This window comes from Microcaecilia unicolor, chromosome 6 (assembly GCF_901765095.1).
Source record: "Microcaecilia unicolor chromosome 6, aMicUni1.1, whole genome shotgun sequence".
NCBI lineage: Eukaryota > Metazoa > Chordata > Amphibia > Gymnophiona > Siphonopidae > Microcaecilia > Microcaecilia unicolor.
The window spans coordinates 62,552,519-62,570,517 of record NC_044036.1 but is presented as its reverse complement, the minus strand read 5'-3'; the positions used below and the strand labels follow the sequence as shown (position 1 = coordinate 62,570,517).

General features: G+C 43.0%; 1 protein-coding gene across 1 annotated transcript in view; it reads right to left on the bottom strand.

Moving 5' to 3' along the window:
• Positions 1–17,999, bottom strand: part of WDR63 (WD repeat domain 63) — a 153,140-nt gene that overhangs the window by 34,895 nt on the left and 100,246 nt on the right. The window contains exons 12-14 of the mRNA XM_030206324.1: positions 16,737–16,817; positions 12,309–12,431; positions 3,253–3,326 (exon numbers count right to left, since the gene is read on the bottom strand). Coding sequence (XP_030062184.1) covers positions 3,253–3,326; positions 12,309–12,431; positions 16,737–16,817 — 278 coding nt within the window. The remainder of the gene's footprint in view (positions 1–3,252; positions 3,327–12,308; positions 12,432–16,736; positions 16,818–17,999) is intronic.

The following is a 17,999-nucleotide window of genomic DNA, read 5'->3' as shown; positions in this document are numbered from 1 at the left end:
CATCTCTTTGTTTCGAAAATGGCTTTTTTCTAGACTTTGCTGTACTCGGTGCATTTATCTTTTGGACCATTAAAAAAAAATGTCCAAATGAAAAACACACAAAATCAAGCCACTGGGATGTAGGAGAAGCCAGCATTCTTAGTAAACTGGCCACACAGACATCCCAGCAGAACAGCAGAGCACTCTAGGAGGTACTGTAGTGGACTTCACATAAAAAGGTCCCAGGTACACATCTCACCTTTACCCCCTTATACTTTATTATGAGCCCTCCAAAACCTACCAAAAATTTACTGTACCCAACTGTACACCACTACAATAGCCCTGATAGCTGCAGGCCTGATCCAGCAAGAACTACTGGTATGCATAAGATACTTTATGCTTAGGGCTTCAGATATTCAGTTATAACTGCCCCCTCTGACATCAATGCCCCGTTTCAGATGAGATGGGACTGAGAGAGCTGGCAACCACAAGAATAGAGGTTGTGGCTCTCTGAATGTTCTCTTAATTAATGCCACAGCTAGTCCCGGGAAGCACCAGTGGCTGAGGTGCTGGGGGGGGGGGGGGGGAAGAAGAAGTTAGGGGTAATAGGAGAGGTGAGGAGAGAGAAGAGATACTGGATGCAGAAGGTGAGAAAATAGGGAGATGCTGGATGGAAGAGGTGAAAGCGAGAGATGAGGTGCTGGATGGAAGAGAGAGAAAGAAAACAGATGCAGGATGGATGGAAGGAGGAAGGAAAAGATGCTAGACAGAAGGGAGAGAGAGGGAGAGAAAGGAGTGATGCTGAATGGAAGAGAGAGAGAAAGAGAGAGGGGGGGAGAGATGCTGAATGAAAGTGGGGACAGAAAGAAGAGATGATGTATGGAAGGAAGGGGAGAGAGGAGAGATGGTAGATAGAAGTACAGGGAGAGATAGAAGAGATGGTGGAAGGGAGAGAGGAGAGATGCTAGAGGGAGAGTGAGGGATGAAATATGTTGGAAGGAAGGAGGGGAGAGAGAGGAGAGAAAAGAGATGCTGGAAAGAAGGAACAAGAGAGAGAGAGAGAGAGAGAGAGAGAGCTGAGATGCTGGATGGAAGTGGGAGAGAGAGGGGGGATTCTGGATGGGCATGGAGGAGAGAAGGGGTGAGAGATGCTGAATAGAAGGGGGTGCAGAGAAAGGGGAGATGCAGGATTGAAGTGGGAGAGAGTTACTGAAAGACTGGAGAACAGGAGGGCCAGGTTAAGGGAAAGAGATACAAAGCCATAGGGAAATGCAATAAAAAGAGGGAAATTGAAGCCTGGATAATAAGAATCAATGAATTATGGACACAGATGCAGAAAAATAAATGGAAGAAAGCAGAAAAGAAAAAATGAATGTTGGAAATGGATGTAGTAGATGAAGTAAAGAAAAGAGTTTAGAGAAGGTAGAGGAAAGCAGAAACCAGAGACTGGGACCAACATGATTTAAAAAATTAAATGGTCAGACAATAAGGGTGATAAAATATTTCTATTTTTAATTTAGGATAAAGTAGAGTGGTAACCATGTTATTCCACTCTAAAGGTTAATAAATTAAAATAAAACCAAAAATAGAAAATAACATTATACCTTTCTATTGGACTGACAATACATTTTTGACTAGCTTTCAGAGGCCCAAACCACCTTCCTCAGGTCAAGGCAGTACACCATAATAAGAGTATACTGTCCTGACCCAAGAAAGCTTTTAGCCTCTGAAAACTAATCAAAATATATATTTTAAATTAGTCTAGTGCCCCCCACCTCCCACCCAGTGACCCCAACCCCGTACCTGGAATGAGACAGGAGTGATGCCAACTTGCTCCTGCCCCCAGGTACCACCATCTGCAAAATGTAAGTGCTCCACCCCATCTGGTGCATCCAGGATGCACCGCATGGGTGGGATACCATCATTTTGCAGATGGCAGGAGCGAGTGGACAATGTTCCTGCCTCGTTCCAGGTATGGAGTTGGGAGTCACAGGGTGGGAGGGCACTAGCCTACTAGGGAGTTTTGTGTGGGACTGAAGAGGAGGGAGACTACCAAGGATTTGTGTGTGAGGGGGTGGACGTGGGGGCCATTAGACCACCTGGGAATTTTTCAATTTATTATTGGGCCGGGCCAGGGGGGTGTTTGGGTAGGTTGGGGCCGATGTAGGAAGCAGTTCAGGGCAGGGTAGTCTGGTTGGAGGAAGAGATAGGGTGCTACTAGACACCCACTCCTCTCAACCAACCCTTATACACTGCCCTGGTCCCGGAGAAAAATGTTTCCCATGCTAAATGTATGTGAGAAACTTTATTTTAGCATTACTGTGGGGTAATTAATAACTGCATTAATGTGCATTTAAATGCGGTCTGCAGTAATGGTTTCACCATGAGTTAACACTCCTGCTGAAACCATTTGAGCCTAGCTCGGCTGGTAAAACCCGCAGTAAAACTGGGTTAAAGCTGAGCTAATGCTTTGTGCATCAACCCCTAAGTTTGTACCTGTGGCAACAGAATGTTAAGGGACTTGTCCAAGATCTCAAGAAGCAGCAGTGGGATTGGAACCTTGGCTTTCCTGGTTCTCAGTGTGCTGCTCTAAACTGCAAATACAGATAATACATATTCGAAACATGTTTGGTACCTCAACAGTAAACTAGAGGCCTGGTAGCTGTTTGGCAACATACCAAAAAAAAATCATTTTATGGCTGCCATTAACCACAGGATTTCTGTTACAGTGCTGCTGAATACCATGGATCAAATGGTCAACAGAAAAATGATGGACTGGGGAACTAGGGCTGACTGGGAGCCAATGTTCAAGTACGTGCATATATTTCCAGACTACAGCAGATACTGCTCTGTTCAACATGTTGTATGTAGGTGTGTATTATTTTGATTTTTGTTTTGGTACATAATTCCTTGGAGTGTATTCAGTGTGCATAATACCATCAATAACAGAGGTAACAGGGGGAGACAGCTGGTGCATCTGATCCAAAGGCACAATAAAGGGTCTTTCACAGCTGTGTTCAAAAATGTGCCTACTGTCCCTTTACTGCTGATGTAGGTGTTGTTCCCCTACCCTAAAGATTTTACCTTGTCCCACCATAACCTACTCACTCCATCCTAGCCCCATCCTACCTTAGTCTTGCTCTAACCCTACCCCACCTTAGCCTCCCCAAACAGCTGAACCACCAACTGCTTGTAAGACTTAAGTTTAAAACTACTGAGTATCAACAGCAGAAATTTCAAGTGCAATGATCAGTGATACTAAAGAAATAATACCAGTCAGGAGAACATGTTACAAGCTGTACACAAACGCCATTCTCATTTTCATGTGGATAGCCCATTTGGTCCACCTTAACAAAAAAAAAAAACAGAAAATACAAACAAAGGAATAGTCATAAGCTACATATTTATGACATATTAACAAATATAGGGGTCCTTTTACTAAGGTACACTGAAAAATGGCCTGCGGTAGTGTAGGTGCGTGTTTTGGGCGCAAACAGATCCATTTCTCAGCGCGCTGGCAAAAAATGCCTTTTTAAAATTTTTGCCAAAAATGGACGTACGGCAAAATCAAAATTGGACTGTGTCCATTTTGGGCCTGAGACCTTACCTCCAGCCATTGACCTAGCGGTAAAGTCTCATGCGGTAACCGGGTGGTAATGACCTACGCATGTCAAATGCCACTTGGCATGCGTCCAATACACGCGTCTGAAAATAAAACTTATTTTTTGGATGCACCAAAAATGAAATTACCGCAAGAGCCACACAGTAGTTGGGCAGTAACTCCATTCTAGTACACATTGGATGCGCATAGACACTTACGCGGCTTAGTAAAAGGGCCCCATAAATAGTTAAATAAACTTAGGTGCAAAGATGATTTTTATTGGTCATGGAAATCAGTGCTTGATGTTGCTATAAATAAGCACAAAGTCATTATAGAAAAAAAGGAATACTGCTGACAAAGAAAGATCATTAGGCCTAGCTAATTTGTGTATTTACCCTACCTACTGATTTTTTTGGAACTCTGTATCTGTCCCATGCCATTTCAATTATGATATGATTTTTACTCCACCAGCTAACTTTGTTATTGTTTCATGCATCAGCTTCTCTCTCTCTCTTTTTTTTTTTTTTAAATACTTCCTTAAGTTATGCTTCTGTAGCATAGAAACTTTATATACAGCAGTGGCGTAGCCAGACCTGAGATTTTGGGTGGGCCCAGAGCTAATATGGGTGGGCACTATAGATGGATAGATAGATAGATAGATAGATATAGATAAATATATATATAGAGAGAGACATGAGTAATGTTTCTTGGGATACTACAAAATAATGCCTTAGAATGCACTTGATGATGGATTTCTAAGTATTCTGCCCAACAGCTGCCCTGCATCAACATAAACCACTTACTTAATGTGGGGAAAAAAAACAATAGTTTTAAATATAGTTACATTATGCCATATCAAAGTTGATCAGATATGTCTACTATAATGGCAAATATGTCAACACACATAACAGTATAATCACAGCAATGGCATATACTTTGCTTAACAAATGTAAATGCCTGATTAAGCAAAACAGGAAGAAAACCTTGGAAGACTTTTTCCCTTCCTTTGGCTCTACTGCTTTCTCTCTCTATTCTGATGCTGACAAAATAAAATTGCCAGTTTGGCACATATCCTTCAACTTTGCTTTATAAAAGAAATGTATATCAAAGGACAGAACGAATCACAGACGAAGAACAAACCAAAAATACTTTATTGAAAATGATCCAACATGACCATGTTTCGCCTGAAGGCTAGGGACATTTGTAAAAACAAACAGTTTAAAATAAAAACCAAGAACAAAGTACAGGTGTGGTTATATATATTCAAGAAGTGTAACTATTTAAATAGAACAGTGTAGTGTGCTTTAATATAAAAACAGTAAGTGCATAAATGTACAATTCCAAAGCTGTATAATAGTATGTAGCAAATTAAGTTGAGAACCTATGCTCACTAAAGAATGAAACTATGCTCACTAAAGAATGAGGCGCCGTCTTTTGGTGTTGAATATATCAATAATTCTGTCATAGTCCAATGAATCACACAGTTCTCTTTCAAATGATAACAGTGACAGATTATGGAGGCGACTGGTAAGCATTGAGGCTCTTGATGCCATTTTGATCCTGTTTACAGTTGAAAACAATCGTTCCACAGTGCAAGTTGACATCGGCAGAGTGATAAGTACTCTTAAAAGGGCACTGACATTTGGGAAAATGTCCACATTGCAGCTGTCTAGTACTTCAATTAAAGATGGAAAATTTATACCTTCTACTACTTTGCGTTTTAGATGCTGAACAAACACTGTTAATTCAGCCTCCTCTTTGGTAATGCCATATAATGTACACGGGGGCAATAGACTCTCTCTTCGGCCAAAGGCCTCAGATGTTGGCATACAGGCAGCAGAAGCAGTCATCATTCCATAAGCATCATCTTGAAAACGATTATTCAGTTCACTTAGCTGGCAGTCAATAATCTCATTCCACAGATGTCTCAAATCTTCATTGCTTTGCACAGAAGAAGATTTACCCAAAGTGGAAAAAACCAATGAATCACCAAACTTTATAGGTAGCTTTGTCTTTCGAGAGGAAGAAACATCCCACTTTTCAATATCATTTTTCTCCATGTGATCCTCTGTTAATTTAAGAACTTTATCAAAGTCATTTGATGTGTTCTCCCTAAACTGAACAAAAGTTTCTTTTAGACACTCTATAAGATTTATGCAATCTGTAACAGACAACGTGGCACTCTGTAGTCCTTTTGTGGCAAAATCACTGCTTTCAAATAATTTCCCAAATGTAACTGCCAGAAATAAGAATTTCTTTGTCTCTATATGCTGTAGAAGTGATAAGGAATCTAGTTTTGTCTGTCCAGCAGCATTTGAAAATTCAGCAAGTACTTCAAGAATAACATCAAAAAGTATCAATAATTTTTTCACAGAGCCAGATTTTGAGCTCCACCTTGTGTCTGTTGATCGTTCAAGTTCAAGACATGGTCTATCAGGATGCAGTTGTTTCTGTACTTCCAAAAATCGAGCATGCCTATATGTACCTGTCATAAAACTATGCAAGGAGTTCAGAATTTCAAAAAATGTGCTAACAGAGGGACATGCTTTAGATGCTGTGCAGAGAACCAGATTGAGGCGATGAGAATTACAGTGCACATAAACAGCCCGCCGAAACGTGCGTTTCAAAATGACATGAACACCTCCTTTGTTTCCAGACTTCACAGATGCTCCATCAAAGCTGAAGCCAACACATAACTCTGGATCTAATTCAAGCACTTCAATCACTTTTATGATTTTATCAGAAATCCCATTTGCTGTCATGTCTGCAGTATCAAGAAATCCAACTGCCCTTTCCTTTATTATCCCTTTGTGTAGGTACCTGACACATACTGCAACAAGCTCACATTTAGAGAGATCTTTGCATTCATCACCCAGGATTGCATAGTATGTATTATCGGTTTCATGTATTTCGGATTTGATTTTGCGTAACAGTAGTATAGTGGCAGATTCTAACAGTTCATTCTGAATATCTGGGCTCATTAGAGTTGCATTCTTTGGAAGTTTTTCAAGGCGACTTTTGATACTGTCGTCATATTTGCTAAGGAGTTTGAACATTTCCAAAAAGTTCCTTTATTTAAGGCTTCTTCTGTCTCTCTGTGTCCGCTTAATGGCACAGAATATCACAATATCAAGTACTACTTTGATGTGTTCACAATTCCTTTCAACTAAAGAAAAGTTCATGGCATCTTGGTTTAGTTGATTGAAAATGTTTCCCCGACCTCCTGGTAAGTGACTTTGTCTGTAGTCTTCAAATTTTCCTAGTGCAAGACAGTGTGCCTTGCTGGATTCATGTTTTGAGCAGCTCTGATTCATGTGCTTCCAATCTCTAAAGCCAGTTCTTGTGAAAGTTTCTTCAGCCCGGGTATCAGAAAAATGTCTGCACGCTTTGCAAAACACTGCATCCTGGCTTGCACTGTATTCCAGCCAGCAAAATTTATCATACCAGTGAGATGAAAACTTCGGGACTTGCCACTAATTGTACAAACTGGGAAAGCCTGTAACTTTGGCTGTTTTGGTGGTTCATCAATGTCAGATAAATCTGAAAGTAATTCCATCGGTTGCACACCAGGTTTACTGATCTGTGAGCATAAAGTAGAACTTGTTGAGGGAACAGCATCCTCACCATGCTCCTCTAGATGTGGTTTTTCAATTCTATCTGCATCCTCACCATGCTCCTCTATACGTGGTTTTTTGAAGTAGTTTAGTAATGAACTCTGTTTTGCCATGGGGGCAGAATAAGGAACACTATCAGGAATATATTTATCTCTGGAACACTTCCGGGATTTTCTCTCCTCGAAGCTAAAATCATAATAACTTCAGTAGTTTTGTGATAAGGATCTTCTGAGTTTACATTACATAAAGGACTCAAATACAAATCCACATATGCATCCAGCTTTTCCTACCTAAGCGCACAACTATGGAACGCATTGCCAAAGCAGTAAAACTACGCTCGACCACACCTAAATTTTCAGAAAGCACTAAAGACAGACCTGTTCAGAAGAGCATACCCCACCGACCCAACATAAAAATACTGGACACTTGCAACACAATGTAACCAAAGACCGTAAACAGACATTACCTGACTCTTCTTCCCCCTTCCCTCTCTAAGTTCTCCCAATTGTACCTACCATAGATGCATCTCATTCTACAACAGTATCACTTTGTATTCATTCATACCATGTATTTGTTCAGACCAGAATTGGTTAACACCATTGACGGTTACATGTAAGCCACATTGAGCCTGCAAAACTGTGGGATACAAATGTAACAATAATAATAACACATCCAACAACATAGGTAGCAGAAGCATAATAAAGTGGCCCTTTTACTAAAACTTAGCACACCCACAATCCTGAACAATGTATTCACAATTGTAGTAGCACCTCATAATAGTAACACAAAATCACTTTGTTGCCAAGTACTTTGTGATCCTGCAAAGAGGCTTTCTTAGAGCCTATATTGCAAACGATAGCACCAGTTCCAATAACAGTACCTTTAAAAAGGCAGCAGTGAATATACACAACAAACACAACAGCAATACACATCCCATTGGAAAAGCCAGACTCCACTTCAGGCACAGCTCCTTGTGACTCTGGGCAAGTCACTTAACCCTCCATTGCCTGCCGCATTGAGCCTGCCATGAGTGGGAAAAAGCCACATGCCAGCAGAAACTCTCATCTGCTCATGGTCACATGCAGACCACAGACCAACCCTCATCAATTACAGAATAAAGGAGCAAAAATTATAAATTTATTGATTTAGTTACTAAATTTTTATGCCACATTATCTCTGCAGTACTAAACAGATCACAATTCAACACACATTAATTTTAAAACATATTACAAAAACATAAAGACCTTCCCTACCCTACCAGATTCATCCCAGGCAGCCTGGCATCAGCATTCCTTCAATAATCTCTATCTATCCCCATAGCTCAGCATCAGCCCTTCCCTTCTCTACCTTACCCCCGCTCCCCATCCATCCCTGTAGCCCAGTATCAATCCTTCCCTTCCCCACCATCCATCCCATAGCGAAACATCAGCTCTATCCTTCACCCCACTCCTCCCTGTAGCCTAGCATCAGCCCTGTCCTACTCCTACCCACCCCCTATGGAATTTTTCTGCACGCACTGGTCCACCCAGAGAAAAACCGCCGATGCCTACACTTTTTTTTAATTTTAATTTTAAACTAGGCACTGCAGAGACCATCCCACCCAAAAACCCACCAAAATGAGAGAAGACAACTTTTTAAAATAAGCTAGCTTGGCACTATTAAAATTTATTGTTGGGGAATTTTTGGGTGGAGATGGGCTCCTCATTGCCCTAGGCACCGGCAGTGAAATGTCTACCCCCCCCAATCCAGAAGCCCACTACCAGACCACAGCCATCATTTGATTACAAAGAATAATCAAAATGCTGGCAGGTCATGGTGGTGGGCTTCGGGGTGGGCTCTTCACTGCAGGGCAAAAAAGGTATATTTTAATCATTAAATATATACATTTTTTGCCCTAGGCAGTGAAGTGGTTACCCCACCCAGAAATTCCACAACAATAAATTTTAATAGTGCCCAGGCAAGGCCCCAGCTTAATTTAAAAAAATATACATGATGATTTTTATGATGAAAAAGAAAGCATTTACAATTTTATTACCTGCTCCTGCTGGGCTGGGCTGGGCTGGGCTGCTGCTTACCTCTTGGCACTGGCAGTAAGAGAGGAGGAGGAGACACTGGGACTTTCTGCCTTGCCTTCTGGAATGATCTTCTGAACTTTTCTTTCCCCCACATGCAGGTAGGACCAGCTGAGGCTCGCCTCGCACCTACGTGCGTGCGTGCACGTGCAGCAATTTTTTTTTTAGCCTGCCTGCCCTGTGTACCCTCAGATGCCATGACCACGAGCGGAAGGAGAGGCGAGAGCAAGGCCGCGCACAGCGATGTCCAGATTCCTCCAGTCAGTGAGTGGTACTGGCGCGCTGCATTGCACTCCCGAAGGTAGGGCGCCTAGTAGGCGGGCCGGGCTGATGTTGCAGTGAGCCTGATCAGCTGAGCGCTAGGCCGCGATGCGTGTGTCTGCTTGGGTGGTGTGGGCGAGACCGGCGGGCCTGAGTGAGATGAATCGGGCTGCCGTGCGGCTGGAGACTCTGTCCGTCGGAGCCCGAGATCAGCTAGCGGGTGCGCCATGCGGGTGCCGTCCCTGCCATGCTGCTGCTGTCGCGAACTCACGATGTTTGTGATTGGGTGGGCCTGGGCCCAAATTGGGTGGGCCCGGGCCCACCCAGGCCCAACCTTAGCTATGCCCCTGATATACAGTGGCCTAGTGGTTAGGATGGTGGACTTTGGTCCTGGGGAACTGAGGAACTGAGTTTGATTCCCGGCACAGGCAGCTCTTTGTGACTCTGGGCAAGTCACTTAACCCTCCATTGCCCCATGTAAGCCGCATTGAGCCTGCCATGAGTGGGAAAGCGCGGGGTACAAATGTAACAAAAAATAAATAAATAAATAATAAAATATACAGCGAAACCAGTGAAACATAGTGGTTAGGAAATTCCTCCTTTCAAACTGACATCTCCCCATTCTCTACTCTCCCAATCCTGTAAATGGCCTTCACAACCCCAGAATAACCCTTTCCCTGCAACTTTTCCACCCCCCAAAATACCCCTGCAACTGTTCCATGACCCTACAAACTGCCCCAACCTCAAAAATAATGACCCAACAGCTATCCCCTTGAAGCCATACCTTCCACAGAAAACTTTCCGAAATCTAGTACAATCCACAGTGCTCACCCATGCCGACTATTGCAACAGCATCTACATTGGATGCCAAGCCCAAATCATGAAAAACTCCAAACCGCCCAAAACACAGCAGCTAGACTCATTTTGGCAAATCACGATTCAAAAGTGCAACACCACTTTGTGAAAAACTTCAATGGCTCCCAATCAAGGATGTATAAACTTCAAAGCCCACACAATGATCCACAGATCCTCAATGGCGAATCTCCAAGCTACATGTCCAACCTGATCGATCTTCCAGCCAGGAACTGGACCAGAACTTCTAGAACATATCTCAATCTTCATCTTCCTAACTGCAAAGGTCTCAAATACAAAACCTACTACGCATCCAACTTCTCTGTCATAGGCAGCCAACTCTGGAATGCCATACCTCGACACATCCGAAAAACCACTGAACACCTACCCTTCCGAAAACTGCTGAAGACTTACCTCTTCAAACAAGCCTACCCAAAAGACCCGTCCTAATTCTCAAACATAATTCCACACCATTAGTATTACCCACACTACAATCCCTTCCCCACATCTCTTATTATTGCCCTACTCTATGTAATTATGTCATCTCTGCGACACCTTGTTCCATACTTTGTATCATCTCTGTGATACTTTGTACCATACTTTGTAAGCCGCACTGAACCTGCTATCGAGCGGGAAAGAGCAGGGTATAAATGCCACACATAAATAAATAAATAAAACCTGCTCCAGTACCCCACTAGCTCCCCTAATCCCAAAAACTATCCACTGCAGCTGCCACTGGCACTATATAGACTTCCCCACTCTTCTCCACAACTATCCCACCATCCCACAAACTGCACCCACACCCACAACTGCCCCAGCACCCCACAAACTGCTCCAATCACAAAACCTACACTCCTGGCAACTGCCTCATGATGCTTCCAACTGTCATACCCTCAAAAACCAGCACCTCCAACTGCCATGTCATGCACACATATGTACACACACAACACATGCAGAGGGATTGGAAAGAATTCCATGAGTCATGCTCTGCATACTTTCCCCACTTTTTAAAAATATAATACCTTCCAAAGATTTGCAACTCAAATTGTTTTCACCATTCACTCTCAAGAAGCCAAAAATAATGAAGATAAATTAAGTTCCATTGAATATTTCTTTCTATTTTTTCTAATCTTTTTATCAGTTGTCTATAGAGACTATGCAATTTATTTCAACAGACATTACATAAATATCAAATGCATTTATAGATCAAAAAGTAACAATTTTCATCTTCAAGTGCTTACAAATTATTTTAGATTCTATTGGCAAAAACTATTTGATAACTGGAACTGTCTCCTTATTCTAGATAATATATTTGGGGGATAATTTTATAACAGCATGACTATGTTTAGGGGCCCAAGGGTGCCTATGTGGTGACTATTCTTTAAAGGATAGTAGGCATTTACTTTTCCTTTATAGAACACTAGCATAACCAGATATATACATGTGTTTGCTAGATAGGCACAAGAACTTATGCCAGTCATGAGCTGGTGTACATGCCTAAATGCCAAAGATACATGTGTAACTTACAGTAGTCTATAAGTTATGCGTGTAAGTGTGAATTCTGCCCACATTCCACTCAGACACTGCCCAGCATGCTAAGTAAGATATGCACATATTTACAGAACAGTGATGTGCAGAATTTTGGCATTCATGTGCCTATGTTGAGCAGGGACTGTCTCTTCATGTTCTAGTGTTCAGTGCTGCGTACGTCTAGTAGCGCTATAGAAATGATAAGTAGTAGTAGTATGTACACACATAAGTGTGCCTATACCATTATTCTAAACATCTACACACATAATCGGCACATAAATGTTAGTGCCTGTTCAATAGAAATGCCCCCTAAGTGCTTCAAATGCTTTAATATTATTATTATTATTATTATTATTATTATTATTTTTAGAAATGTAAGAAGTAATATTAAACATTTACCTCAAAGAGGTCTGGTAGCCAGTGGAGATCTGTTATCAGTGCTTTATGCCCAAATTCTATGGAAGACAACGCACAGTATCTCACAAATTGTGCTGCAGCTGTAGTTTTTGCTTCTAATCCTCTCTAAAAGATTTGTAAAAGATAATAACTGAAAATGCTATATTCTGAATGCAGTTTAAAAGGAAACAAAAAAAGAGCAATATCTGAATTTTATTTTCATCCAATATTCTGCACTGCCAGTCTGCCATAATAACCATTCTATATACCAGGCTTCTCCAACTTTTTCCTATCGAGGGCCACATTTCATATCTTGTATCATTTGGAGGGCCAAAACAAAAACCATCGTATTTTGCCACATTTCATCAAGTAGTGGCAAAATACAATAGAGCGTTGTCCCCTCCCCAGACTCCACCCAGTCTCACTCTCTCTCATGTTCCCCCCCCCCCCCCAATGGTCTTCACCCAGTGTTTTTCCCCTCACATGGCTTCAGCTGCAGAAGACACAGCGCAAGCTTGGGCTGCATGGTTGTGGAAATTCGGTTTGGTTTCATGGTTTCAAGTCTCATAAGACTTGAAACCACAAGACTAACCTGAATGTTTGGCACCATGTGGCTCAAGCTTACAGGGCACCAAGTCATGGCTCTGAAGCAGGAATTTTGCTGTAAGCACCACAAGGATTGCTAAGCCTCTGAGGGCCAGAAAAAAGCACTTGGTGGGCCAGAGTTTGGCCCACGGGCGTTGGTTGAACAAGCCTGCTATATACCATATTATTGTATCACACCTTTTCTACAATCTGAATCTCTTCATAAAAGCGGTTAATAAAGCCAAATAAATAAATAAATCTGAAAATAAAACCTATAGCAAAACTGACATAAAACAATAAAGAGCACTTGAACAATATGAAACAAATTGTTTTTAATAACTGTAAATTCCCAGGTATATCTGGCTTATCTTATTGTTAAAGCACACCGAATTATCAAAGTTATGCGCGGTATACAAGAGATTTTAATGTAATGTTTTGTGTTTAGGATATGTTTTCCAATAGACCTATCTGAGACTAATGGCTAATGTTTGATTTTGGTTATTATTCAGTGCTCCTACCTGATTACCTAGTACTGACCAGGCCAGGCAGTGTATCAGTTGTAACTGTCATGGTATTATCCAGGCAGTGCTGGAGTGGTCCGAGGACAGAGTCAGGCTGAAGCCAGGCATTACCTCGGCACTGCTGATATTCAGCGCAGTACCCAGATGACTATTCAGTAAACTTAGGACAGAAAAAAGGCTTTCCCGAGTTTACCGGGTAGTTATCCGTGAACCGCCACTGAATATCAGTGACACCCAGGCAGGGCCGTGCCAAGGGTCTGTGGCGCCCCCCTGCAAGGGATCGGGTGGCGCCCCCCTGCAAGGGATCGGGTGGCGCCCCCCTGCAAGGGATCGGGTGGCGCCCCCCCCCCCCCCGCAGGGGATCGGGTGCCGCCCCCCCTGTGAAGATGATCACTGTCCTCTCTCCCCTGCCCTCCCGCTCCCATGTCCCAACTGCCCGCTCTCTTCTCCCCCCAACAAAATCTCTTTTAAATTTACCTCGTCCGGCTGGCAGGGCAGCGAACGGCGCAGCGTCAGTGAAGGAGGCGGCGCTCCCGACGACTCTACTGGTCTTCCCTTTGCTCAATGTCCTGCCTTCTTCTGACGTCATTTCCTTGACATCAGAAGAAGGCGGGACATTGAGCGAAGGGAAGACCAGTAGAGACGTCGGAGCGCCGCCTCCTTCACTGACGCTGCGCTGTTCGCTGCCCTGCCAGCCGGACGAGGTAAATTTAAAAGATATTTGTTGGGGGGAGAAGAGGGCGGGCAGTTGCGACACGGGAGCGGGAGGGCGAGGCAAGCGTGGCACGGCGGGGCGCCCCCCAGAGGACGGCGCCCCCCTGACACGCTTACCTCGCTTACCTCGCTTACCGCGTTGGCACGGCCCTGCACCCAGGTAACTCCCGGTGGCTGCCCCAGACTCGGGCATTCAGTGTCAGTAGTAACATAATAAGTGACTGCAGATAAGACCTGAACGGTCTATCCAGTCTGCCTAACAGTCTCATTCATTCTCAATTCTAGATTCAATCAACAATGAATGTGATATTATACACGTGATCATGATCTTTCTTTGTTGTTTCAGGGACATAGACCATAGAAGTCCATCCGGCTGTATCCTTATATTCCAACTACAGGAGTTGCCGTCAAAGCCTATTCAAATCCATCTTGTCATTTGTGGGACAGAGGCTGGAACTGAATATCTGGCTCTAATTTAGCTGCTGGTGGAACAGTTTTTAGGAATTGCTGAACACTGCTGGCTGTATATTACCCTTTTAGATTTTTATTAAGTGACTCTCTTCATAAAGGCAGTTAATAAATCCCAATAAATGAAGAAAGAAAGAAAGAAAGAAAGAAAGAAAGAAAGAAAGAAAGAAAGAAAGAAAGAAAGAAAGAAAGAAAGAAAGAAAGAAAGAAAGAAAGAAAGAAAGAAAGAAAGAAAGAAATACTGTCATAGAAACACAATGCACTGTAACTCAAACATACATCTACAGGTGAGCTTTTCAAATGTCAACCTATATATAGGTATATAGTTAGAGAGTACACATGTACTTTCCATTTGAACATTACCACAGGAACAAAATACTAAGCAACTTTGCACCTGTTTTTCTGCAGGAAAACATTGTATGGGAAATAATGCATATAGATTTGAAAATACTATATAAAATCTTTTTGGCTCTGAACTTCAAAATAAACCTTCATATCCCAACCCCCTCCCAGCGCTACTTAATAGTTGTTGCCATGCAGAGCAACAGGCTGGCTGATCCAATACCTCAGTGGCCCACCCCATGTCTGCTCTCAAGCTGGCTAAAATTACAAGGCCTATTTACTAAAATTACCTAGTAAATAAGACCCTGCAGTAGCTGTGGAACCCTGGGTGTATTTTTAGCTACATTAAGAGGCTCTTCTGCAAAAATGTGTTAAGATTTGGACTTAACGTGCAATGCAGAATTTTAATGTGCAGCAAGCCCAAAACTAATGCTGCATCAAGAAGGAGTTGTACATTAACATTCAGATTTACGTGCGGTATATTTCCCCGGTTAATGTGGAAACACTTAGCACCTCCTAAGCAATGGGAGGATTGTGGAAGTGTCAGGGCAATCAACCCCTATAACCTATGCTCATGGTTATAGAATTCAGGGGACTGTGCCCAGATTTAAGCACAGGCATTTACACCAGCTTTTCACTGGCCTAAATGGCTGCACCTAAATCTAGGCGTGTCCACTTGGCCTATGTGCTATTCTATAAACTGCATCTGAATGTAGACATAGTTTATAGAATACAGCTAGGCATGTAAATCGGACACGCCTATATTTTAGTCAGCATCAGTGGCGTAGCAAGGGGGGCGGGAGGGGTGGTCCACCCCGGGTGTCAGCTCAGGGGGGGTGCTCCCTGCCATCTCCCCCCCCCCCCCGGGTGCAGCACGATGACACCCCCCCCGACCCAATGCCTACCCTCCTCCGTGCAACCAGCTCCCTACCTTTAAAAAAAATATTGGAATCCGAGGCGAGGCGCAGCGCCTCACACCTGCACATAAAAGAAATGTGGTCCATCTCATCGGGCCTTCCCTCGCTCTATCTGTCCCGCCCTCCGCTGACGCAACTTCCTATTTCCGCAAGGGCGGGACAGAGAGAGCGAGAGAAGGTCCGATGAGATGGTCCACATTTCTTTTACGTGCAGGCGCGAGGCGCTGCGCCTTGCCTCAGATTCCGATATTTTTTTTAAAGGTAGGGAGCTGGTTGCACGGAGGAGGGTAGGCAGTGGGTTGGGAGGGGGGGTGTCGATGCGCCGAGGGGGGGTGTCATCGTGCTGCACCCGGGGGGGGGGGTGCAACGGCGAACTGCCCCGCCCCGGGTGGCAGCCCCCCTTGCTACGCCACTGGTCACCATATATAGAATCTAGCCCTAAGTGCAAAACACCCTTCAGTAAAAGGGCCTCCCTAAATGAGGGCAGTTTTAAAACGGCTAATCAGAGTGGAGGAGTGGCCTAATGGTTAGAGCACCAGTCTTGCAATCCAGAGGTGGACAGTTCAAGACCCACTACTGCTCTTTGTGATTGTGGGCAAGTCACTTAATCCTCCATTGCCTCAAGTATAAAATTAGATTGTGAGCCCTCCTGGGACAGAAAAATATCCAGAGTACCTGAATGTAACTCACCTTGAGCTACTACTGAAAAAGGTGTGAGCAAAATCTAAATAAATAAAATTTACCCAGGCAAATTCCTTACTATCCAGGTAAACACCTTGGAACATTGCCCTCAAACGGCATATAACTCCAAACTAAAGTAAATTTATTTGTGTACATTCTAACTTTACATTTCTTTTTTCCTTTATTGTTTACACACAACTAACCACAGTGGTTACGTTCTTGCTTCTAGATGGTTTGGTACTGTGTAATCTTTCTTCATACTCAGAAATATCCCATAACACAACCTAAAGAGAAAAGAAGCAGTAAATGAAGAATATTTCATGCTTTAAATTAAAAGTGTAAAGCATAACTTTTATAACATACACAATAGCAAATCACAATACAAATACTTCATGGCTTGGAGGCCTAAGATTTTAAAAGTAACTATAGGCTGGGTTAACACCTATTGTTTATTGAAAGGCCCCATCAATCTCAGTGGGGACTATTTATTAATGCTTTTTAGAAATATCCTGCTGTATTTTAACAAAACAACAACAAAAAAAAAATCATTCATCTTGATACTTTAAACATAGGGGTAATATTCAGCTTGCAGCGGTCAGCTTTATTATTTTTTTTTAAAACACTAACTGTGGCTGGCTAAATTAGCCCTGGATATTCAGTACATATTCATGTATGGGCCCGCACAGAATATCCAGGGCTAACTATCCCACTGCTAGTCCTCAGAGCTTAAGCAAGACCAGATCGATATTCAGCTGGGGCTGCATAATAGTTATGTGGGCCCCGGCTGAATACCAGTCATGACCCCCATAACTATTTATTATTATTATTTGTTGCATTTGTATCCCACATTTTCCCACCTATTTGCAGATTCAATGTGGCTTACATTATTCTGTAATGACGATCGCCATTTCCGGAATGAGAAATACAAAAAGGTATTGCATTAAAGTTCATAAGTGACAGAGTAGATTAAGCAGTCAAGTGTAGAGAATTCATATTCGGATTTAAAAGATTTGTGGGGTTCTGAGCCCCCACCTGCCCTCCAAAACAGTCACCCTCCTTTCCTTCCCCCTCACCCAGCCTGTAACATTTAAAAACCTCTTCCCCATGGAAAGTCCCTTCAAACCCCACCCCCTGGTCTGGATAGGCCCCCCGGGTCTATCTTAGATCCCTGGTGGTCCAGTAAGGGGTGATGGGGCAGGTGTGAAGCCCACTCGCTCCTGCCCCTAGAGGCAGCATCTTCAAAATGGCTGCTACGACATCTTATGGCAGCCTCGCTAACATGTTAGTGAGCCTGCACGTTAGGGATTGTTTTCTGAGAGGTGTGGCATGGACATGGCAGGGGCTTGGAAACATTATCCTGCTAGCAGGTTCTAGGTAATGTGCGCTAATTGGATAACAGTTGAGTTAGTGCTGGATCACTTAGAAGGGCATAATCAAAAGAGACACCTACGTTTTGTGGAGGATGT